Raw genomic sequence first — 23,869 nt, forward strand, 5'->3', positions numbered from 1 at the left:
ACTTCTAGACCTTTATCTCTATGCAAAAGTTTGTTTCCTTAATTTTCACCTAATATTGTATCATTCATTATTTTAATTCGCAGTGCATGGAAACAATTCCATAAGACTCACCATGGTGATTTCAAAGAAAAACTTACATTCAGTACAACTTTTTCAGTATGTGTGAAGTTTGCACATTTTGTACCTTCTATAACACGAATATTTCATAACTTGTTTTTTTCCACTAAAGTGCTTGAGACAGGAACAAGGGAATAATTTATGTGGATACTACGTCTGTGAGCACGTATACCATTTCATGAGGGACAATGTGCTATCGGACGATGCAACTATACGTAAAATAAACCTATTAATTATTAATCATTTTCTAGCTCCTTTTATTTAATTGTTGGTGTAACATTTACATATTTCCAAATTATAGATGTGATGGATTAGCGAAGAACTCTTGGAGTAGGAAAGGCTTTTGGCAATCCAAGAAATACTCATAGGATTTTTGTGGACGAGGTAATAAATTCCAAAGGAGAATTTTATTACAATGAACGTTCAATAGCCGTATTGAGCAACACCACGTCAGGAGGATCCTAAGAATCAAGAGGACAACCTATTGTATATGTAGTAATTGTATTAATACTAGTTTGATGTGTATAATATACTAAGAATTATATATATAGTAGTTATAATTAATATTATGCATATACTATCATGAAATATATATACGATATGCATACAATACGAGCGTATACGTGTAAGTAGTATACGCTAAGGATGTATACGATATGCTAAGTGAAGTAACAATTAGCATTAACATGGAAAAGAATTCAGGGTAAAAAAAGGGTAAAAAGGAAAAGTCTTTAGTCCCGGTTGGTATTACCAACTAGAACTAAAAGGGGTCTTTAGTCCCGGGCCATTGATCCGGAACTAAAGAGGAGGACCTGTAGTTCCCAATAATTAGTCCCAGTTGGATATTCGAGAGATATAATTCTCTCCGACCAGGACTACAGCACATATTTCCACCGGTGGATACCAGGTGTTCCCTTATTTGAGATCCTGCGTGGAACTTCTGATAGACTAGAGCTCAGCAGATAACAGGAAATTAAAGATATAGAGCGATAACCGGAAGTCAAGCTATGCATCAGTTCTCAACATTCAAATTGTAAAGCCAGCTTACTGTTTTGCACATTGACGTCGTTATCGATTCGATCTCAACCGGATAACAGCCGCCGATAATCCCTAACACCAGCAGCACGCCTCTCTCTCGCGCGTAAGATAACAGATGCCGCCGCGCGCGATGGAAGAACGGACGGTAGATATGCACGCAGCCTGAAGCGGGGCCCACGCACCACACGCGGCCGGGCCCCTATATAACAGGCGCACGTCGCTGCGTTCCCACCCCTCCTCACCGGCCGTTACTGCTGCCTCCAGCGTTCGTCGTCGTCCCTCCCTCCCGCGGCTGCGGCGGCGGTTGCGCCAGCAGCAGCTCAGATGGCGGGGCTCGAGGAGATCAAGAATGAGGCCGTCGATCTGGTACGACCAATCCACCAAAGCAACCCCTGCTTCGTTTGTTCTTGCATGCCCGGTTTCGTCGGTCCTGTACTTTCCTTCGTCGCCTTATCTGACCATGTCTCTTCCTTGGAGTCACTCGTTTTAGAAGATCTAACTTGTTCGTCACTTTGTTTCAGAGGATCTACAAGTCTTTCCTAACATAATCAGATGATGACGATAGATCACGGAGAACTTTGACACTAGTTTTTTGAAAGAAAAAATCATGAACAGTACAAATTAGCTAGTTGTACATGTATATGATAGATCTAATCTTATTTTAATTTGCTTTCTCCAAAAGAACATATACCTGGCCTCTGATCGTCACCCAGCTCAGCCTAGCTCGTACTGGAGTAGATTAGCTTATCGTCTTTTGCTCATGTGAAGCTAGCGATAAAGATGCCTCCTCTCTTTTTTTTCCCGTTGCTTGAGTCACGGGTAACAAGCCGCTTCAAGCGGCTTCCAGTTTCCCCTCCATCTGCAAAGATTGCGCTTTTTATTTCTGTTCCTTGATCTGCAACCACCGCGCTTTTTTCGGCTGGGCTCATTAATCACATCTACTAATCATTGATTAGACAGACGTCGCTGTTCAAGGGCTTCGACAGGTAGATTTTCATGGCGTCCTTGGTTTTGTTTTCGTGATGCATGGCAGGAGAACATCCCCGTCGAGGAGGTCTTCCAGACTCTGAAATGCACCAACAAAGGCCTCTCCTCGGAGGAGGCCCAGGCGCGCATCGACGTCTTCGGCCCCAACAAGCTCGAGGAGAAGAAGGTTTTATTTTTTTTACTCATGGTTTCTTATAATTTCCTACTAGTCTTGAACTGAATCCATGTCCTGCTCCATGATCAGTTCGGTTGTGGGGAGATTTATGTGCTGTAACAAACAATGGTGGAGACTGTAATGCATGGTTTCTTGTGCGATGCGTGCAGGAGAGCAAGATTCTCAAGTTCCTGGGGTTCATGTGGAACCCGCTGTCGTGGGTGATGGAGGCGGCGGCGATCATGGCCATCGCGCTCGCCAACGGAGGCGGCAGGCCGCCGGACTGGCAGGACTTCGTCGGCATCGTGGTGCTGCTGATCATCAACTCCCTCATCTCCTACATGGAGGAAAGCAACGCCGGGAGCGCGGCGCAGGCGCTCATGGCCAACCTCGCGCCCAAGGCCAAGGTGCTCCGCGACGGCCGCTGGAGCGAGCAGGAGGCCGCTGTGCTCGTCCCCGGCGACGTCATCAGCATCAAGCTCGGCGACATCGTCCCCGCCGACGCGCGCCTGCTCGAGGGCGACCCGCTCAAGATCGACCAGTCGGCTCTCACCGGCGAGTCCCTGCCGGTGACCAAGGGCCCCGGCGACAGCATCTACTCGGGGTCCACGTGCAAGCAGGGCGAGATCGAGGCCGTCGTCATCGCCACCGGCGTCCACACCTTCTTCGGCAAGGCGGCGCACCTCGTCGACAGCACCAACCAGGTCGGCCACTTTCAGAAGGTGCTCAAGGCCATCGGCAACTTCTGCATCGCCGCCATCGCTGTTGGCATCGTCGTCGAGATCATCGTCATGTACGCCATCCAGCACCGCCGGTACCGTGACGGCATCGACAACCTCCTGGTGCTCCTCATTGGAGGCATCCCCATCGCCATGCCCACCGTGCTCTCCGTCACCATGGCCATCGGCTCGCACCGGCTGGCCAAGCAGGGCGCCATCACCAAGCGCATGACCGCCATCGAGGAGATGGCCGGGATGACCGTGCTGTGCAGCGACAAGACGGGAACGCTCACCGTCAACAAGCTCAGCGTCGACAAAGGCCTCATCGAGATCTTCGTGAAGGGCGTCGACCCTGAGGAGGTCATTCTGCTCGCCGCCAGGGCCTCGAGGGTCGAGAACCAGGACGCCATTGACGCCGCAATGGTCAGCATGCTCAGCGACCCCAAGGAGGCCAGGGATGGCATCGAGGAGGTGCACTTCCTCCCCTTCAACCCCGTCGACAAGCGCACCGCCCTCACCTACATCAGCCGTGCTGACGGCAGCTGGCACCGTGTCAGCAAGGGTGCTCCAGAGCAGATCATGACCCTGTGCAAATGCAGAGATGATGTCGTCAACAAGGTGCACAACGTCATCGACAAGTATGCTGAGCGTGGCCTGCGGTCTCTCGCCGTCGCCAGACAGGTATACATTCTGATCGATCATTCGAACAATCTTATTTGAAAAGTATCTTCTAAATATACAGATTATTATTACCTTCTTGTTTCCTGTGTATAAACTTTTGTCACGTTGCACTATAGGAAGTGCCGGAGAATCGCAAGGACAGCCCCGGCGGTCCATGGCAGTTCGTGGCACTGCTGCCCCTGTTCGACCCGCCGCGGCATGACAGTGCAGAGACCATCAAGAAGGCACTCAACCTCGGCGTCAATGTTAAGATGATCACTGGTATATCCTGCTTTGTCAGTGCAAGATTATATCGAGAGGTGAAGTGTTTGAGGCTGACGAATGTGATACTGAATGATTTCTCTAGGTGATCAGCTCGCCATTGCCAAGGAGACGGGCAGGAGGTTGGGGATGGGCACCAACATGTACCCCTCGTCGGCGCTGCTCGGGCAGTGCAAAGATGAAGCCATTGCCTCCATCCCGGTAGACGATCTGATTGAGAAGGCCGACGGCTTTGCGGGCGTCTTCCCAGGTGAGAATCAGTACGATTAGAATTTGCACTTGATTCTAATATTTGTTAATCAGTCTGAACCCTGAATTCTGCATCTTTGTGATCAGAGCACAAGTACGAGATTGTCAAGAAATTGCAGGAGAGGAAGCACATCTGCGGGATGACGGGCGATGGCGTGAACGACGCCCCTGCACTGAAGAAGGCGGACATCGGGATTGCAGTTGCCGACGCCACGGACGCAGCCAGGAGTGCTTCTGACATTGTGCTTACCGAGCCTGGGCTCAGTGTCATTATCAGCGCCGTGCTCACAAGCCGAGCCATCTTCCAGAGGATGAAGAACTACACTGTAAGTCTGTTGTCTGTAAGCAGCACACCTGACATCTGCAGAGTATGTTTCAGTTTTGCAACGTTCTGATACAGTTTAAACTGATCTTTCTTCTCTTGTCATTTTTTCAGATTTATGCAGTGTCGATAACAATCCGTATCGTGGTAAGTTAAATTTTTTACCAGGGCCAAAAGGATGAACCTGTCAACATCTGTTCTTGTATGCACTTGTTTGAATGTTTGATTTCTCGTGATGGCAATCTGCAGCTCGGATTCATGCTCATAGCGCTGATCTGGAAGTTTGATTTCTCACCGTTTATGATCCTTGTCATTGCCATTCTCAACGACGGTGAGCTCACATGACAAGCAATGCACGCTAATCCTTCAATGACGCCATTGGCAAGCTCAATTGAACTCGATGAAATGGATGGATGCAGGAACGATCATGACGATTTCTAAGGACAGAGTGAAGCCATCCCCGCACCCTGATAGCTGGAAGCTGAACGAGATCTTCATCACCGGCATCGTGTACGGGTCCTACCTCGCCCTCATGACAGTCATCTTTTTCTGGGCCATGCGCAGCACCGACTTCTTCACGGTCAGTTTCCTTTCCCTGCGATGTCAAAATTTCTACCTTGCTGCAAGATGGCCTGATCCATTTGACTTTGTTTGCTCCGACGCCCTTGGGACAGAACACGTTCGGCGTGAGGTCGCTCCACGGCAGCCGGGAGGAGATGATGTCGGCGCTGTACCTGCAGGTGAGCATCATCAGCCAGGCGCTCATCTTCGTGACGCGCTCCCGTGGCTGGTCCTTCACCGAGATGCCCGGGCTGCTCCTCTGCGGAGCCTTCATCGTCGCCCAGATCGTAAGCCATCTCCCTCCTCCGTGCTGCCCAGCCTGTACTACGCATCGATCGCTGATCGATCCATGATCCATCCCTCACCTGAGCACCATTGCTGGCTGCAGTTCGCCACTCTTCTGGCAGTGTACCCGACCATCCGGTTCGCGCACATCCGTGGCATCGGGTGGGGATGGGCGGGCGTGATCTGGCTCTACAGCGCGGTCACCTTCCTGCCGCTGGACGTATTCAAGTTCGCCATCCGGTATGCACTGAGCGGCAAGGCGTGGGACACGCTGTTCGAGCACAAGATCGCCTTCACCCGAAAGAAGGACTACGGCCGGGAGGAGCGGGAGGCGCAGTGGGCGACAGCGCAGCGGACGCTCCATGGCCTGCAGACGCCGGAGCTCGCCGGGATCCTCAACGAGCGCAGCAGCTACCGCGAGCTCTCGGAGATCGCGGAGCAGGCCAAGCGCCGCGCCGAGGTGGCCAGGCTGCGGGAGCTCAGTACGCTCAAGGGCCAGGTCGAGTCGGTCGTCAAGCTCAAGGGGCTCGACATGGAGGGCATCCAGCAGCACTACACCGTGTGATGGCGGCCTGGTCGCCAGATTCGGCCGCCGGCTGGCCGCCGCTCCGTGCCCGTCGTGCATTTTCAGCGACGGCGCCGATGCAAGCCGGCCGGCGTCGGCGTGGCAGCCTGTAAACTGAATTCACTGTGTCAGTCAGTCTGATCGTCATAGGCTATGCCTTTGCTTATTAATGGGGCAAGGCGTGCCTCAAGTTCTTTTGGCTTAATGCAGCTTATTAGCTTGCCATTTCCATTTGGGAGGTGTAAAATGCATGTATAATAGCAGAGTATATTAAATTTCTGTCACTGGAAATAACAGCAGAGTTGCAGTGGTTGTAATGAAGGCTTGTCCTTGCGCACTGTAATGTCGTTTTAAATTTCGAAAGGTTGACCTTGATATATTTTGACCAACATTTAATCAAATGGTTTTTTTCTGATCTTGCTCCTATTTTGAACTGCAATTATGTTTTTATCCTCATTTTTTTAAATTTGTGATTTTGCCCTCAACTATTGTTATGTTTTTACCCTCATTTTTCTAAATTTGTGATTTTACCCTCGACTATTCACGAGTCATTGTGATTTTACCCTTGATTATTTGCTCCTATTTTGACCGCTGATTAGAGCAAAATTGCATTGACTTTGAATGGTCAAGGGCAAAATAAAAACGAGAACAGAATCAAAATTACACTTCAAAACAGGATAAGGATACAAATGCCCTCGTCAAATTTATATATGAAAAATCACATCAATGGATTTATATACGAAGTCCTTTTAAAACCATGCTGATTTTGTAAGAATTTCCAATAGGTGAAGTTACAATGGTCAAGAAATATGCTTTTAAAGATCGTACTGAAGTACATATTACATTTTCAACTACAATTGACTGCTAGCCCACGGTTGCCCTTTGGACTAAGTCACTGTTCAGCACTCTCAAAGAAATTTCATCTAGTTGTTACCCAGAAGATTATTTTCTGTAATTTCATTAATCTGATGAAATGTACAAAATAAACACAGCATTTGATCCAGACACTGGATGATGGCCCCCACAATGTCCCATCTTATTATCACCAAATAATGCATCCCAGGTAGCAAAACAATCATGCGTTACATGTTTTAGGCATCGCAGTCTTCTGCACTTCATACAGCAGATTCCTTGCCTAACCTTAAATTGGTGTGATGCCAAACATCAAGTATACCTCCTCAGTCCATCTTTTTAAAAAATTATTGTGCTTATTTCAACAACTTTGATGATACTATCAGATTCATGTGAATCCCATCTCAGGTGGGGGGCCTTCATAATTATCTGGCTAGAAACTGGCATCCTCTGTTGTCGGCCGTCTCAAGAAATAGCGCAGGCTATTAGAAAGAATCTGCAGAGATGAGGTAAATCAGAATGATGGCACCAAAATGCCATGCTTACGAGTATGTTGAGAACCAGATTGTCAAGACAAAAGAACAGGTCTTGTAATCTTTACCTGTTTCAAAGCCTCAGTCAAATGTTTGCCCCTGTAACTGACATGGAATTTTGCTTTTGCCAATAGCCCCTATAAGAGAAAATGTCAGGACATGAATGGTTCCTTGCATGAACAGAGACTTCATAAAATTAGTGTCACCTCAGTATCAAACTCTCCAGATTGGACAGTTATGTTGATGTCAGAGATGATCCTAACAAGATCAACCAGTAACCCTGGACGATCCGCTGTTTCCACCACAAGTAAGCTGAAATGGAATAACATAGAATGATCGGAGATCAAATCGCTTTGATATTATAGAGTAGGAATTTTGAAATAATCCAGCATTTCCATTGGTGAAACAATATCAGTAGGTCAAGCAAGGAAAGCCAGCATATCTGTAACAGATACATGTAGGCAATGTGTTTTTCATTCAAAGTGTTCAGACAAAATCAGGCAAACATGTTCTTATGTTGCTTCTTGTTGGACAGTATGAATTTCTTTAAATAATGACAAAAGTGAATACTTTTCCTTATAATGTGAAGAACATTGCACCAGTTAAGAAAGACGTCATACCTTCTTTCAGGGCCGTCGGCATAGATATCTATGTGGGTTGCTATGTCCACATCAACCTGCCGATTTACAAGTGAACCAGGGAAGGTTTTTTAGTCTCCAGAACAAAGACAAAATTCTGATGCTATACTTGGTCGCAATTTCGTGGCCATTGTATCATAGTTCAGTCAAGTATGTACTGAAAACAGATTGCAGATCTAGCTACAAGGTGACGACAACAAGGACTTTTGATTCGGTTAACTTTAGCAATGGAGGGACAAAAAAGGAACCAACAGCCAACTAGGATGCTGCAGAAATGAGTATCTTTTACACCTGTGTGTTTTTTCTTTCTCAAGATGGATATAGATAAATAAGATGGTTTTGTGGACCTCGATAGAGACACTGACATGTTTTCAGTTCAATATGCTACGCATTAAATAAAGCCAAGCCATTGATGTAAATGAGTTTAGGCGATACCTGTTCTGCAGGGGCTTCAGGCCCAAATGTTGCCCCCATAGCCAATTGACTGCTGGACTCCTGGTCCCAAATTACAAAAGAAAAAGAATTAAGAAATTCTTTAGCAACACCGTAAATTTATATAAGTAAAAATCAAAAGTTGAAGGCACTTACCGGATGATATTGTATCATGTTGTTAATGATCGTCAATCGTACTGCTTCTAACAACTCTGGGTCATCGATTTTGCGGCCAGTGGACCTGTAGAGCATTCCTGTCACTCATTCTAGGCAAGAACTGATAGATGCAGGAAGTACAATGAAGAAAGACGTCATATTCTGTTGTAAGTAGGAGTGTAGGACACTAAATTTAAATGAGAGATTCCTCATGTCAATTTTTACATATCTGATGAAACAGCATAGGAAGGAAGATTCACTTACGCTTTAGTTATAGCAAACTTGTTATGCTTGCCCGTAGAATCAAGGCAGACACTAGCTTTAACAACATTTAGCCCTAAGTTCTTCAGGGCATTCATCTGCACATTAAACAGAGCATATTTTATCCATACATTTCTCATAAATCTAAGGCTAGTTTTAGTGGAGGTTTCATCAAAAATTTCATGACCATTAAATAACATGACACATCAACAATTTTGTTGACGTGGCAAGGTCATTATGAGGAGAGAGGAGAGAGAGTTTCATCATATGTGAGAGAGAGTTTCATCACCATGAAACCCAGCAGGCAAAGTAACCAAGTTCTCTGCCTTGGTAACTGTGCCATGAAACTGTGCACTGAGACTGGCCTAAGATATGGGTGATATTAACAAGATCATTTAGTCCATGGTGCGAGTATAATGAGAATTTAATGTGAAAAGCGTACTGTATCAAGAAGATCGCCAAGACGGTCACCCAAGGTTACTTCAACAATAGTTGCATCCGGATCTGAGTCTTGATCTATTATAACTTTCGGGGTAGGGACTGCATCAGTGTTGCTCCCATCCTGCTAACGAAAGTATATGTGGTTGAACAAGCAAGTTCATCCAATGTTTTTTGGTAACCTACGCTATGTACCTCAACAGCTGCAGGGGAAGCAGCCCTAGGAACCCTCACAGCTGGAGAAGACAATCTGGAGAGAGGAAAAGATCAGTTACAAACACCCCAAATTGGAGAGAAAGATACACTGGAGGTTATATATATAGAAAAGATGGAATAACAAAAGATTGTAGGTTAGTATTAACATACTCTGCAGCAACTAGACTATGAAACTCCAAAGGAAAACTCACACGGTCTTTTCGACATGTTATAAATGTCCCCTCACTTTGGTATTACATTATGATAAAGACTAGTAATCAGTACTTCCCTGCAATTCCAGGAAACCCCAGACTTTCTATAAACCTACTTGTTGCTGAAAATGGATTCAACAGACCATACAATCTTTTAACCAATACATGAGAATCGTGAAAATTGTCAAAATCCATGATATTTGGAAGGTGTCTCTTGCCTTACGAAAACCAGATGTGGACAAGATAATATATTGTCAAATCCTTAATGCAAAACTACATATGGGTGAAGTTCAAGGATGTACAGCTAGACTGCTTTGTTCACAGACTAAGCTAATGATTTCCCTGTATGCAACTAGCCATTTAAGAAAAGACTTAAAGAAGCTTAGAACAAGATAGAGTGTTTAAGCAAATTTGTAGGAGCGACTTCCTTCCGAACCTCATTCAAATTGTGAAATGAAAACTAGGCACCTGTCAGTACATATCCAACAGGCTCATACAGCTACAAGTACCAAGAGATATCAACCTCCTGAGCACATTCATTACTTCACCAATCAGCACTACCACTTAACTATGATATCATCAAGATATGACCAAAACAAGGCTGCTTTACAATTTCTAACCCCTTTTCATTAAGCAAACCAACAAGTAGTACACTCTGCAGCTAAAACAAAAATCAAAGAATCCAAGAAACAAGTTATGCCATAATGATGTTAATTAGCATCCTGTCCTAACAAATTCAGGAACCAACTACAATCCCAACTGAGCGAAGTATATTCTGTGCAACGCAGCTCGCACCTTTGAAACATCCTACCATAACAACAGAAAAAGGAAATACTAAGCAAAGGCTCGCAACCTCGTGCACCCAAAAGGGGAAGGGAAAAACTGAATCTTGGCCAATGGCCAATCCCCTCACCTCAGCATAGCGGGCGCCGCCGGGACAAGAGGCCGCCACCGGCCAAGAACCGCGGCACCGCGCGCAGACACGCCGGTGCACGGCCGGAGGGTGCCGGCGGCGGCGACGGTCACGGCCATTTCGGCCATCTCTCCTCGAAGAAACGGGCGGACGGGGATCCAATCCGATCCAGTCCAGGAAGCAGTGGCCAAGAAACAGGGGGCGGGTGGATGAGGAGGCGGTGCTACAAAGGCGAAGGCGAAGGCGATGGGATCATGACGAGGATGTCTGCGGCTGTCGCGACCGCTCTATCCATAGGATATGGGGGACGGGGTTCCGGAATGGGAGGTGACCTTGTGCTCTCCTCTCTGCTCTTCCCTTCGCCTCACCCCAGCCTCCTCGGGATATATATCTCTCATCACTCCATCTCTTCACTCTGTATGATGTCCCTTTCTGATAGAAGAAATCCGGAGTTATGCAGCTTGAGAAAATGTATGCTGGGATGGAAATGCGGTGGTGGGGGGAGAGGACAGGTGCAGATAAGTTGGTTGGGGGTGGTTTGGTCCTTCTTGATGCAGCTGGAAGGATAATGTAGGTGTCAGTGTCAAGACCACTAGGCCCAAGGTCCATGGAATGGAAGAGAGAGAATTTGAGGCCAGGGATTGTAAGAACTTTGTGTAATTCTGGCCTATACGAACTTGTAATGTTTTTCTTTTAAAAAACAACTTGTTGGGTTTTTATAATAATTTGATTTGAAATTTGTCTAAAAAGTAGTTTGATTTCTCTTGCAAACATAACTTATATCCATCCTATGCGTTGTTGACATGGAAAGAAAAGCATAGGGAGCATGGCAACACAATACAAAGGAACACAGCAAGCAACACAATACAACGGAACACAACAAAATCCACCCGAGTATCAAAAAATCGGTGCAATGATTTAACATCTCTACCACAAATAAAATAGAATTTTTTGTGACAAAATCGACATCAAACTAAAACCCAAGGAAAAAAAGGTATTGCACAACGTGGGAAGAGTGGCAACGTGAAGCTAGCCCATACAATTATTGGGAACGGACAAAACTGAGCTCCAGTGATGCTCAAAAAAAAACTGAGCTCCAGTAAAAATTGTTATTCTTTCTTATTGATCGAACATATGTTTTTGATTGGCAATCTATAGTGTTGCAGTTTAGTGAACCAAAATTGTGAAATGAATTGAGATCATGGTCGTTTTTTGTTTATGAATGAAAGGGGTATGTTCAATTGTACCTGAATATCTAATTTGATAGATACAGATACTTCATATGCCTTTCATATAAAAATGAGTTCACCATTCAAATCTAAACTTTGATAGCGGCTTAAATGGACAGATTCCGATTGTTTCAACCCAAGCACCTTTTGTAAGATAATTTAGATTCAAATCAGAAAAGATATATAGAAAAATATCACTAATGTGAAACAAATCAATTTTATTTATTAAACCTTATAATGGTTTATTATGTTTCTTTTATTGGATCTAGAATATCAAGTTTAAGGCGGTAAGGCCCATGTGTAGTTCAACTACATTCTAGCTGCATTTGGTTCATAATCGAAATTCAGCAACCACATATACGTGGATAATAAATATGTTCATTCACTTAATACTTCGAATTGAGTCGTGTATATCGTGTAAATAATGTATGCCACCTAAGGATGAGCGTTTTATATATCAAATTCTACTCTCTGCAGACGAGCATCGCGTAAGTAGTTGTATTTTACCAAATACAACTACAATTGTCAACTAGTTGGGTACTTGAGTATTATCCTTTCCCCTCCTTTTTTTCTACAATTCATTTAGGCTGAGAAGATAAGCTCGGGTATCATGATGGAGATGGACTATCATGTTTGTATTTTTTTTTATACAAATCTGGGCACGGTCTTCTTCCCTACTTCACCACTGGGAAATACTTTCTTTTTCGTCGCGAGGAAGAAACTACTTTGCTTTCAATACAATATGATTCTTGTAAAAAGGAAACACAAAGATGGGCCACATATGATTGGATCTCAAGCATATGGATAAGCATTTGTCTTTTCATCTTCCTCTTTTTGCCACGAATATGGATGGATAAGCATTTGACTATATGCTGTCATGCTGACATATTGTTTTCTTTACTGCTCTACAGACCCTAAGAAATGAGGCTTTGAAATTTTAAGCAGCATTCATGTGAATTTATCTTTCAAAGAAAGCAGAGTTTCATGCGTCTTGGTAGTTTTAATTTCGTGATTTCGTCTAAGTTAATTTCTTCCTATTACTGTGGGATGATTGATGGGTAGGCTACCAGTGCTGGATCGTCAATCAGCATGACTGTTCGAGATCCATCGATCGCTCCTTCCTCATGCCCTACCTTTCTGTCCTGGTGGCTATGGTTGAATGAAATAAAAGCGAGAAGATGACAGATTTCGTTGATGGACTGTCCTGATGGGGACTGCCTTAATGATACCAATTTTGCGAGCGATGAACATGCATTATGCAAACCTTCAGACAAAGACAACTGAGAGTCTATTTGCAGCTTTTAAGTTTTTCTGAAAAGCTGCTGCTAGCCTTTTTTTTTGACCAACCGAGTTCGATTAAGATCAAAGAAGCTTGCTAATAGTAGCTTCTAAGGGGAATCAATATACCACGGATCATACTAATGTTGGTAGTAAGCCCTGAATATTGGTAACACATTTTAACAGGCAAGATTGAAGGGCCTCCCTCGCATTTTTGGCACGGTGGAGAATCCATGATTTCTCGCGCACAAGAAGCCGTGTGCTTGAAGATTCCAGAGAACAGTTTGCGTTTTTCTTGGCCAGTGAATTGTAAGATTAAATCTCTATTTCCTTCTGTCACTGGGCTCACTCCCCCTTTCTTCTGGCTCGTTGATCTACGGCGAAAATGATATAGTGATGTTAGCCCTCGCGGAAAAAAAAATACAGCATTTTCCTTTTTTTTAATTAAATCCGACATTTTCTGGTGCGCGGTCGCACGAGGCCGAGTCAGCTTTCGGCGTGGATCTGGATCTGCAGAACGTGATGCATGCGTGCAAGCAACCAAGGGACAAATCCGTGCCCGATTCTGCCGGTTCCACGCCCATCCATGCGCGCAGCTGTCAGCTGCGAAGGATCCCAAGACAAAATGGGCAATTCAGGCACCAGCAGGTCCCAAGGACGGAAGGCTCTATACCTCTTACGTTTCCCAGGTCCCAAGCAAGTGTCGAGAGTTCGTAGCCACACTTGTGTCGTGCTACAGTTGTCTATCGTCCGGTTCATTGCGACACTTGGGACGTTCCATGGTTTTGCGGAACGTGCGCGTCTGCACCTGGACAGGGGACGCAGACACGTCTAGTTGGAGAACATTGATACGAACAGAACACGACACGGGTGGCCTTGACACGTTGATAACCACCCAGACCTTCGGGTGCATCATCAGCGACAGCGAGCAGATGCCAGACCTTTTTGGCCTCGCCATGCCATCGGATCCGGCAAGCAGCGCGCTATGAGCACCTCCCAGGCTCCTTTTGGCACCATGGTGGAGAAGCAAGATTGAGAGCCGTTTCAATCTAATGACAACTGCTCCAAGTTGGGGAGTCCCTCCAGACCAATGGTACAAGATGCAGCCGGAAACCAGATTGTGCCATAGACCAGGGGGACACTTGACAGCCTGCATTCCGAATTCTGAAGACTAGCCACTATTGACTGCATATACTACATAGAATGGCAACAACACTCCAGTAGGCTGTCAGGTCCGGAAGGTCCATTTCTTCCAGGGATGTAAGGTTAGCTACACTGGCATCCTTCACACAGTAGGATTACAATTACATTTACCCTAAATGTAACTAGGTTAGACACTATGCCGGAGGAGATGCTCCTGCACATCATACTGCTTAGACAGCGGCCTAGGCTCTGGGCTTACCACGCCAGGACATCCTGCTGCAACATACTACCTCAAGTACTTACTAAGAAAAAGGAGGCCTTGCGCGACATCATCCTTGCCACAGACATGTTTTTACACCTCGGCAGACGCCTCTCGCTCACTGTCCAGACTGCTATGCCTCCTGCCACTGCAAGGGAATCCATAAATTGAAGGTCTAGTTGGAGTGAACAGAAGAGAACCAAGGCAAATAAGACGTTTTCAAATCACCTTGGCTTATCAGACTTGGTGAAGTGCTTGGACATGATGGAAGCCTGCACGTTTATAGTTTTTATAAATGTAAGGTTACTCAGGACAAAACTGTTGGCAGTTAAGCATATATGACAGCATTACAAACGTGAAATATAAACAGGATTTTCCATACCGTCATTCAGAAGTGGTAAACAAAAATATAAAAAAGAACAAACCTGCTCTTGGATGATGCTCCTTGCTTCAACCAGCTGAGCTTCGAGCTCAAGCTCACGCTCGGTAGCCTCAGAGGTCACTTCAGCACCTTTTTGAGCGTCTTGAAGTTGCGTCATTCGTGCCTGGTAGCAACAGGAAATCGATACCATGAAGTAATGAAAACAAGTATGCATCCTGAAACAGCAATTGTAAGATGGGAGATATAAATTAATCCAGTGGTTACTACCTTGATTGAAGCCATTTTTGTGCGCAAACTCTCTTCTATCTGGTCTCTGGCCATGTGAAAGGGCAAGTCAAAGACATCCTGACATGTGCAAACAAAAAAGGAATCAAAGAGTGAGCATGTGACTCCACCTAACCTAAGCAAAAGTTATCTCACGTAAGTAAAGAGAAAGTGTGATTTGATACATGGTAGAGAACCATGTGAGTTCAAAAGGAAACAGAAAAGGAGGAGAAAACTGACAATTAAAGATGTAAAGAAATTAGTTAATATTATACCGTCTTGCCACCTAGTGGGGACTGAGGAGACCCTGCCTCTTTTCTTCCATTAGCAGCAACAGTAGGCTGTGATGATCCATTCGGAGCATTGAGGAACTCACGCATGTCCATCTGAGGTAAAACATGGTCACTTGGGTAAACACACTGTTCAATACTTTTAAATTAGGAATCTAGTCCATTTGTAGTCCTTCAACTATCCTTGCAGTTTAATTTTCTTCCTCCATCTTTCCAAACTGTTCAGTTCTCATCCCTCGGTTCGTTTCAGAGAAGGGTTTTGCACAAGGTAGTTGAGGGACGAAAAAAATGGCACTGATGAATCCTAATGTTACCCTGGTTTTTTGGCCCATCAAATAGTGGCATTACAGAATTTGTACATGAGAAACTATATAAAACCATTACTTATTCCTCCAGGCATCCTATGAATTAAGCATAACACTTATGATATCTAAGGAAAATTTAAAGAATATTTAAGAAAAGTATGTGCAACAGGAAAACAACAATATGACATGGAATCATGTTACAAACACATTACATTCAAAAGCAGGGAACTTATTTGAAACATGATATTGCTTTTACCTGCATTGAACGCAAGAGTGCCCGTAAATCAGCATTCTCCTGCATCAGCTCTTGCTTCTTCACTTCATATGCATCAACCTGGATATGCACTCAAGTACTTTAGAATATATTCAACCTAGTCTGAGTTTCAAAGATGCATCACTGCTTACAATCATTTTGTAATAATCATTGTCATTCTTTTTCCCATTCCACGTTCCACGTTGCCGGCCTTCTTTCTGTTAAAGTTAGTAACCAAGTCAACACAAGACTCAAATACAAAATAAAATATAAATACATATTAACAATCAAGAAGATTCATAAGCAAACCTGCAACAAGTTCATTATTTCCATTCCAGAACGGGACGACTCCTTTTTCTTCTCCATCAATACCTGGTTTAGCTTCTCCTGCAAATTAGACAAAGATGTTTTCAGTGTAATCACTATGCTGTTGTTGTTACAGCATCACCTTTTAAAGATACAAATACTTGCCTGCAATTTTATGTATTCTTTCTCTTTCTTCTTCATTTCATGGAGTTGTTGGGTGCGTACTTGCTTGCAAAATAATAATAGCAAGTCAGGAAAGGTTCATGTTATCTCATCAGTCATCACCAAACATTGTTGCAATCTCTTCACCGTAAACGGAACCGAATGCCGAAAAACACTCCCAAACATGTTCTAGTGCATATTTAGGAAGATTGCATGCGTTCGTTGCGAAAAAATCCACCCGAGTTTCGCTACCCGGAAATAGTGCATTCGGGTGCCGAAATGCACCCGTTTTGCATCGTTTTTCGTGCCGGAACCGAATGACCATTTTCTGAAATTCATCACGTTCTTGTTGCAGCTTATCAATCTGAGATTTCAAAGCTGCAGTGTTTTTGGCCTCCTGGTAATTGAAAAAAAGAATTTAGAATCCCGAGAATGGTGAAGAATCCAAAGAGAAGTTTATACAAGAACAAACCGTTCGAGTAAGCGTTGCAAGCTCTCGATCTTTGGCTGCTAATTGAGCATCCATTCTTTCAATCTTGGCCTCCAACCGCGAAATATCAGATTGCATGCTGAACATTGTGTAACATTAGTCACAGAGCCATTAGCCACAATCTCGTAGTAATTAAGTGAAGCAGCATTAGGTAAAAATTTCATTATTGTTGCCACCTAACTGAATGGTATAAATGTGTAATGGAATGAAGTAGACAACAGATTTCTGTTCATTTACTCCAAAGACCAACAATATTCTGGTAGAGTTGTGACAAATGTTGACATCAACTGCATTAACCTTGTCACCAAACTATAACATGAATGAACATAGGAAAGAGCAGATAACAGAATCATGTCTATTTCGATCTAATACTAACAGATGGCAAGCAAACAATGCCCTACAGCACATCACTGTGAAGGAATGGGCTCTGGACAAATAGTACCATGCAGGTGCAACTAACCATGTCAAATAGAATAAATCATTTAGTTGTTAGGTGCACCTAACTACAAGGTATACATATTTCACACTGTCGGCGGGTTATATCAGACAAATAGGAGATGCAAACAATAAAAATTCAAATATCAACAGGACTGTAGAGGAGAAATAACAGAGGTTTAAAGGTACAAAAGGAACCATTGTTAAAAGGAAAAAGTGAAGGGAGATGAACAAGGAGAAGGGCACACTGTAGGTGGTGACAGAGTTGGCTCAGGGCAGCAAGTGGTACTGTCAGAGAAAAGGAGATCTATGGTAGCGTGATGTCAAGGACAACAGTATTCCATAATTGCCTGATCTAGTTTTGATTCAAAGACAGAATTGCACTGTGAAAACCAAACTTCACAGGCAAGCAAAATCAAGATTCAATACGGCTATAAACATGAACAGCAAGTACTAACCTAATTCTGAGATTTAGGTATTGGTTGGCTCGGACGGAAAAGAATAAGAACTAACATTGAGTACAAAATATGGTGAATAAAACTGCACTAGCAAAATTTAAGCAAATGTGTTATTACTCAGCAGAATGAATAACAAAAAAATCACCTCAATTTCTCAGGACTTTCCTCTTTAAATGTCTATACTCTATGAAACCAAACTTTGGCAAGATTCCTTAACATGCAATTCTCCTAGACAAGGCATATTTCAGCTTTCATACATGGGCCTAACCAATACTCTTAGGGCTCGTTTGGTGGGGCTCCAGCTCCGGCTCCAATCGCGGCTTCTGCTGGAGCCCTACCAAAGGGTAGCATCACAAACGGCTCCGCGAGTGGAGCACCCATGGAGCCGGAGCCCTTTTTGTACTGCCGAGGAGGAGTGGCTCCTCCGGCTCCTCCTCCTCTTCCTTGGGGAGGGCCCACAGGAAGAGCCGTTTTGCCAAACATTTTTTTAAAAGGAGGAGCCAAAGCCGGAGAAGCCACTCCACTAGAGGAGCCAGAGCCGGAGCCGTTTTCAGAGGAGCCAGAGCCCTACCAAACTGGCCCTTAGGTTGCATTTGGATGTTGGTATTTAGCTCCGGAATCTGGATTTGGCATTGGGTACCAGCAAATACCTGGTATACCTGGTATTTGGACGGCTTTGGTATTAGCGAACGGAATCGAGCACCAATGCCACGAAATATCCCGCCAGTCTTGCGCGAGCCCGCCCACAATTCCGAGCGCTCCGGCTCCGTATTCATCTGAAACGACCTTTTCCCCTCCCCCACGCGTACCTCTTCGTCTCCGCACCCACGGAAAACAAAATACTCTCGCCTGTTGAGGGGAACAAGCGGGAGGCGACCCCGGGAGGACACCGCCGCCGCTGCAGGTACCCTCTCTCCTACCCTCCTCCCCGTTCCCTCAGACCTCCGTACATCCTCCATTGTTTCCCCTCTCTCCGCCGGTCAACCTCGCCCCAATCTTCCCTACTTCCCCCATGTCTCAATGCAAAATCCCTGCGCCCATGGCCTCCTCCTTTCCTCTTTGCCTAATCCCTCATGCGTACAGACCCATGATGCATCCCTAAGCCCCCTCTCTCATATATGGCAATCAATTGCAGTACACAGAGAAACCCTAATAATGTCTTACATTAATTTTTCAGATTGCTCTCCAAGCGTTGGGTCCTCTTCAGGTCAATTGATGAATTGAAGGTATGTGATTCTTAGTTGCTATGTTATTGTTGTATGCCATGAAGTTTACGAATGATTTTTTTTGCAAGCCGTATGGTGTTGTGCTGTTGTGTTTAGAATTTTTTTCTTACAAGTGATGCGTGTGCATTGTAGCTATACAATGTTAGATCTTGAATTGGTTTCTTGTATAACTGAAGAAAATAAAAGAAGAAAGATGAGACGGGTTGTGTAGAACTTTACTTTGAGTTAGTTGTTCTTGGGCTAGCATATCTTAGTTTGCGGAGGGACCCAAGGAATTTAGGGTGCTTTAGTGATGACGAGCACAGGCACAATACTAGGAAGGATTTGCTCAAAGAAATGTATGATGGATCTGAAGTTACATGTTATGATAAGTTGTGTTTGACTAAAAGGAACTTCCATGATCTATGCACCATGTTGCGTGAGAGGTGTGGTCTCCATGACAGTGTATATGTGAGTGTGGAAGAAAAGGTTGCTATGTTCTTGCTAGTAGTTGGTTATGGTCTAAAAATGAGGTTGTTGCGTGGTGATTACAAGCGTTCTTTAGAGACCATCGGTAGGCACTTTTCTGATGTGCTGACAGCCTTTCTATCTCTAAGTGAGGAGTTCATTAAGCTTCCTGATCCTTCTGTTCAACCACATGATGATTACAAGTGGAAGTGGTTTGGCAATGCACTTGGAGCACTTGATGGGTGTCATGTTGATGTGTATGTTCCTATGGTTGACCAAGGGAGGTGCAGGAACAGAAAGCAACAAATCACTACTAACATGTTAGGTGTGGTTGATTGGAATATGAAGTTCTTGTATGTATTACCTGGCTGGGAAGGTTCAGCCTCTGACTCAAGAGTTCTAAGTGATGCAATGAGTCGCCAAGATGGATTTATTGTACCTAAGGGTACGACTCTTTGTCTCGGCAATTTATTTCTTTTATTTGCTTGGTAGCTAACTCAGTTGCTTCACAATAGGAAATTATTGTTTAGTTGATGCTGGTTATACCAATGGACCTGGATTTCTTGCTCCATTCAGATCCACTCGGTACCATTTGAAAGAGTGGGTTTCAAGTCAACAACAGCCGAAATTTCCCACAGAGTTGTATAACTTACGTCATTCTCGTGCTAGAAATGTTGTAGAGAGAACTTTTGGTTAATGGAAGAAAAAATGGGCTATCCTACGCACAAAAAGTTTCTTTGACATAAAAGATCAGGTAACAATTGTAAGTTTCAGCAATGCACAGAAAGTTTCTTTGACATAACAGAAATTTGAATGGCAATTTCTGACTACTAACTAACATTATTGCAGATTCGAATTATTAATGCTTGCTGTGTGTTACACAACTTTGCAAGGGATAGACAACATGTGATGGATGATTTTGGAAGAAGTGGACGCTGAAGTAGCAGCTATGCCAAATGAGCTTGTAGGTGATGCTAACTTAATTAGAAATGTTTGAATGGATCACCTTTAGGGAGCAGCTAGCTAATGACATGTTTGTTGAGTACTTGTGAGGCATGGTGATGCCGAGATGGAGTAGGCCGTGTAGGTCATCTTTTGTGTGAAAGAATAGCAGTCTTTTGTGGTGAACAGATAGTTGGTGGTGCTTTTTGTACATGCATCATCTGTGGTATTATATGATATTACCTTACTCTAACTTTTGTGGTATTTTGTGGATAGCACCATGGCTGCAGCAAAAGGAAAAAGGGTTTACCTCACTTGGACAGATGAGATGGACAATGCATTGTTGGCTGTCCTTGTTGAGCATCACAACAATGGTGATCATGCCCAAAATGGATGGAAGCCACATGTCTACAATGCTGCTATAAAGAATGTACGTGACAGGTGCAATGTGGAGATCACAAAGGACAATATAATAGCAAGGTGCAAGACTTTTGACAAGCATTATGAGATCATTAGCAGGATACTTTCTCAGAGTGGATTTGGTTGGGATTGGGAAAATAATAATCTGTCAATTGATAGTGAAGATGCGTGGAATAGATATGTGGAGGTAAGGATGCCATATTTTTTTGTTTTCTGTCACACTTCTGTCTCACTTTTGTAAAACAAAAATATAGTAACATGTGCCTATTATGCAGACAAGGCATCAGCTTGTTACAAGACCAAAGTAGTGAAGAATTGGGATGCACTCAGCACTATTTACTCATCTGATCATGCCAATGGAGGAGCCAAGACAGGTGCTGAAAGTGCTCAAGATTCACAAGAACAAGCTGATGATGCATCCCCGGAGTTGCCCCAAAAGAGGCAGCGAACTGGTGATGCAATTCTCTGCATGTTTGGAGATATGAAGACCTCATTCAAAGATGCTTTGAAGTCAACTGAGCCATTACCGCTGCCCCATGTCACCCCTACTGCTGAAATCCTTGCTGCACTTCAAATGATACCAGATTTTGCTAGGTCTGACATGCTGAAATCTTATGGGAAGCTAATCCTTAATGAGCGCTTATGGAGCTCCCCATGGCCATGAGGAAGGAATGGCTCTTGATGTTGAACAAGAAGGATGGCATTTGAGGGACTTCCTGTCAGCTTGTTGTCATGTAATGCTTAAGAACATGTTATCCTAATTAGGAGCTTCTGTTATGATAGGCAAAAACATGTCTTGTGTGATTGCCAACCTATTTAGTATGTTGTAATCTTCTATGGGTACTTGGAAGCTACTGGTCTCATGTTATTTGCTATATAATGGCTGCTATTTTGATCATTTTTAATAAAGTTTTCCTGTTTTTATATGTGAAAAGTGATATATAATAATTCCAATATATCCACAATTTATGGAGACTACGTTCTCATACATGTAAAATGTTGTATACTGTCCAGACTCTTCAAAACATAGAATTCAACAGTTTGTACATCCAAACAAAAATTGGAATTGGCTGCTACCCTTTGATTCTAACTACCAATTACATACACATCCAAACAGCAACATTGGCATTGCAGGCCATTTCCATTTCCACTCAGATTTGGTATTCCTACCTCAATGCAATTCCTTCACCTCAATATCAACATCCAAACGAAGCCTTATTGCTAATATAATTAAGTGATTCAATCAACTATCATCATCATGCCAAGGTCAAGAAAACAAACATGAATGACGACAATAATGTCATGGGAGAGGCACAACCAGCCATCTGTCACTACCAACCAGTACTATGTCTAGTACTGCATCACTAATCTTTGCTACCCTCCAGATCTAGTGAACTATCCATAATTAACACTAACTTAGAATATCTGAAATACGACATGAAACAAAACTGGAAGGAATGGTGAGTGGCTCACCGCTGCCGCAAATCATTTGTCGACTCCCTGAACTCAATGTCCCTCTGCCGCTGCTGCAGCAGCGCATAGATGCAGTTGCATGTTCTTGCAATCGAGACCTGCACAACGGAACCCGGAGAAGTGTGGTATGTTCAGAGAACAAGCGCGCGAAAAATTAAACAGGCCTCTTCAACATTGATCCCCAAATTGCAAAAAGTAGTAGAACAACACAACGTTCGGCAATCAGATTTCCACTGGAGAACAAACAAAGAGTTGGAAAAGCATGGCTCAAACCCAAAATTACATTAAGCATGAAAATGCTGGAAAAAATTTTAACAATAGAAGAAGATTATACCAGAGCAATCACTGCATTGGCCTCGCAATTTGTACAAAAAAAATGAGAAAACCCGTAAACCCAGGAAAATCAGAAGCAAACAAACCCCCGCAACCGAAATGAATGCGTTGGCGTGAAGCAGCGGCGAGGCGGGGCTGAGAGAGGGAGGCGGAGCGGACCGGATCGGTGGCGAAGAGGTCGAGCGAGGCCGGGAATCCGAAGGTGACGAGCGTCTGGTTGAGGTACCGGGCGCAGTGCTCCAGGTTCCCCGCATTCGCGAACGCGCCCCCGTCGCTGCACGAAGAGGGCGTGACACTGTCAGAACCAAATCACCTCAAACCCGAGAGTGATACATAGAGAGAGAGGGAGAGAGGTCGCAGCGGCGCTCACCTCATGCCGGATGGCGGAGGCTGCAGGTGCTGCGACGAGGCCTGCATTGAGAAGGAGGATGTCAGTCGCCTCGGCGGCGAAGGGGGAGGGCGGCGGATCTGGGGCCCTGGGGGGCTAGGGTTTTACCCGGAGGTCGAAGCGCGCCGACGAGGACATCCGCGGTGAGCGAGAGAGGAGGGCGAGAGGGAGAGAGATCTGGGGTCTGGGGGGTTGATGGGTGGATGGGGATGGATGATGAATTGACGACGACGAGTAGAGATGTGGAGAGAGTGATTTGAAGGAGGCTGGGAAGGCAGGCCGGCAACGGTAAGGTGGGTCCGGGATGTCAGTGACAGTGAGATTGACCAGATCTGAGCGGGGCTAATGGACCCACCGCGGCCAGGAAAGGGTGGGGGAGGAGCACGTGACATGTGGCGGTGTGGGAGTTTTTTTGAAATGCAATGCACCGATGCGACCGCGTGTGCCGCGGTAGATGATAACAGAGATCCGAAATTTTATTCCATTCTAATTAACTACATGCTTCTCGTTTCTCGTGTCCAATGACCATATCATCTTCACCCGGTACTACCACCGCCCCTTCCTCTTCCATCAGATTTTCCGCTGCTATGTGAACATGTTGTTCCTCTCCACCAAGCTTTCTCCTCCCTCCCCCTCTCCCTCTGTCTCCCTCTGCACTCCTGCAGGCTGCTCTTCCACTCTATGAAGATGTAGATGACTCTATCTCTCTCCATAAGTTTGATCACGAAATCTTGAGCTGCCATGAATAGAGCTTGTAAGCTCCACCACGGTGAGAGTAACTCAATCAGACAGAAGGAACCATTTTGGACATCTCTGC

General features: G+C 44.5%; 3 protein-coding genes across 6 annotated transcripts; 1 reads left to right on the forward strand and 2 right to left on the reverse strand.

The window, feature by feature from the left end:
- Positions 1-1,479: 1,479 nt before the first annotated feature.
- On the forward strand, positions 1,480-6,354 carry LOC101763833 (plasma membrane ATPase). Its single transcript, XM_004972983.3, has 11 exons — positions 1,480-1,521; positions 2,189-2,308; positions 2,467-3,696; positions 3,813-3,957; positions 4,043-4,207; positions 4,294-4,532; positions 4,643-4,675; positions 4,778-4,859; positions 4,948-5,108; positions 5,203-5,376; positions 5,478-6,354. Exons 1-11 carry the CDS (start codon positions 1,480-1,482, stop codon positions 5,937-5,939), a joined length of 2,853 nt encoding a protein of 950 aa, XP_004973040.1. The 3' UTR covers positions 5,940-6,354.
- Positions 6,355-6,730: 376 nt separating this feature from the next.
- Positions 6,731-11,018, reverse strand: LOC101764229 (ACT domain-containing protein DS12, chloroplastic). Of its 4 annotated transcripts, none has more exons than XM_004972984.4 (11): positions 10,570-11,018; positions 10,452-10,463; positions 9,445-9,499; positions 9,254-9,376; positions 8,815-8,909; positions 8,551-8,635; positions 8,398-8,457; positions 7,945-8,000; positions 7,531-7,636; positions 7,393-7,461; positions 6,731-7,287 (listed from the first exon to the last, which is right to left on the reverse strand). In XM_004972984.4, the coding sequence occupies exons 1-11, from the start codon at positions 10,695-10,697 to the stop codon at positions 7,225-7,227; spliced, it is 852 nt and encodes a 283-aa protein (XP_004973041.1). In that variant the 5' UTR covers positions 10,698-11,018; the 3' UTR covers positions 6,731-7,224. The 4 variants fall into 4 exon arrangements, with proteins under 4 accessions (XP_004973041.1, XP_004973042.1, XP_004973043.1 ...); XM_004972985.3 differs by having other exon boundaries at positions 9,254-9,373; positions 10,570-11,013; XM_004972986.3 differs by lacking the exon at positions 10,452-10,463 and having other exon boundaries at positions 10,570-11,015.
- Positions 11,019-14,194: 3,176 nt separating this feature from the next.
- On the reverse strand, positions 14,195-23,298 carry LOC101765456 (afadin- and alpha-actinin-binding protein). The gene is made up of 16 exons (XM_004972988.3): positions 23,161-23,298; positions 23,035-23,075; positions 22,824-22,938; positions 22,332-22,429; positions 16,913-17,009; positions 16,755-16,837; positions 16,569-16,579; positions 16,444-16,502; positions 16,282-16,359; positions 16,125-16,190; positions 15,976-16,053; positions 15,400-15,510; positions 15,128-15,205; positions 14,904-15,023; positions 14,707-14,750; positions 14,195-14,626 (listed from the first exon to the last, which is right to left on the reverse strand). Exons 1-16 carry the CDS (start codon positions 23,188-23,190, stop codon positions 14,572-14,574), a joined length of 1,164 nt encoding a protein of 387 aa, XP_004973045.1. The 5' UTR covers positions 23,191-23,298; the 3' UTR covers positions 14,195-14,571.
- Positions 23,299-23,869: the final 571 nt, after the last annotated feature.

Source organism: Setaria italica, chromosome VI (genome assembly GCF_000263155.2).
Source record: "Setaria italica strain Yugu1 chromosome VI, Setaria_italica_v2.0, whole genome shotgun sequence".
Classification (NCBI taxonomy): domain Eukaryota; kingdom Viridiplantae; phylum Streptophyta; class Magnoliopsida; order Poales; family Poaceae; genus Setaria; species Setaria italica.

Excerpts from the sequence above, each read along its gene's own strand:
- LOC101763833 (XM_004972983.3), top strand. The coding sequence starts at position 1,480 with ATGGCGGGGCTCGAGGAGATCAAGAATGAGGCCGTCGATCTG. Across the intron at positions 1,522-2,188 it reads AGAATGAGGCCGTCGATCTG|GAGAACATCCCCGTCGAGGA; the intron begins GTACGACCAATC and ends GATGCATGGCAG. Across the intron at positions 2,309-2,466 it reads ACAAGCTCGAGGAGAAGAAG|GAGAGCAAGATTCTCAAGTT; the intron begins GTTTTATTTTTT and ends CGATGCGTGCAG.
- LOC101764229 (XM_004972984.4), bottom strand. The coding sequence starts at position 10,697 with ATGGCCGAAATGGCCGTGACCGTCGCCGCCGCCGGCACCCTCCGGCCG. Across the intron at positions 9,377-9,444 it reads CTTCCCCTGCAGCTGTTGAG|CAGGATGGGAGCAACACTGA; the intron begins GTACATAGCGTA and ends TACTTTCGTTAG. Across the intron at positions 7,462-7,530 it reads CTGGAGAGTTTGATACTGAG|GGGCTATTGGCAAAAGCAAA; the intron begins GTGACACTAATT and ends TTTCTCTTATAG.
- LOC101765456 (XM_004972988.3), bottom strand. The coding sequence starts at position 23,190 with ATGTCCTCGTCGGCGCGCTTCGACCTCCGG. Across the intron at positions 17,010-22,331 it reads ACAAATGATTTGCGGCAGCG|CATGCAATCTGATATTTCGC; the intron begins GTGAGCCACTCA and ends CACAATGTTCAG. Across the intron at positions 15,024-15,127 it reads CAAAAATGGCTTCAATCAAG|GCACGAATGACGCAACTTCA; the intron begins GTAGTAACCACT and ends TGTTGCTACCAG.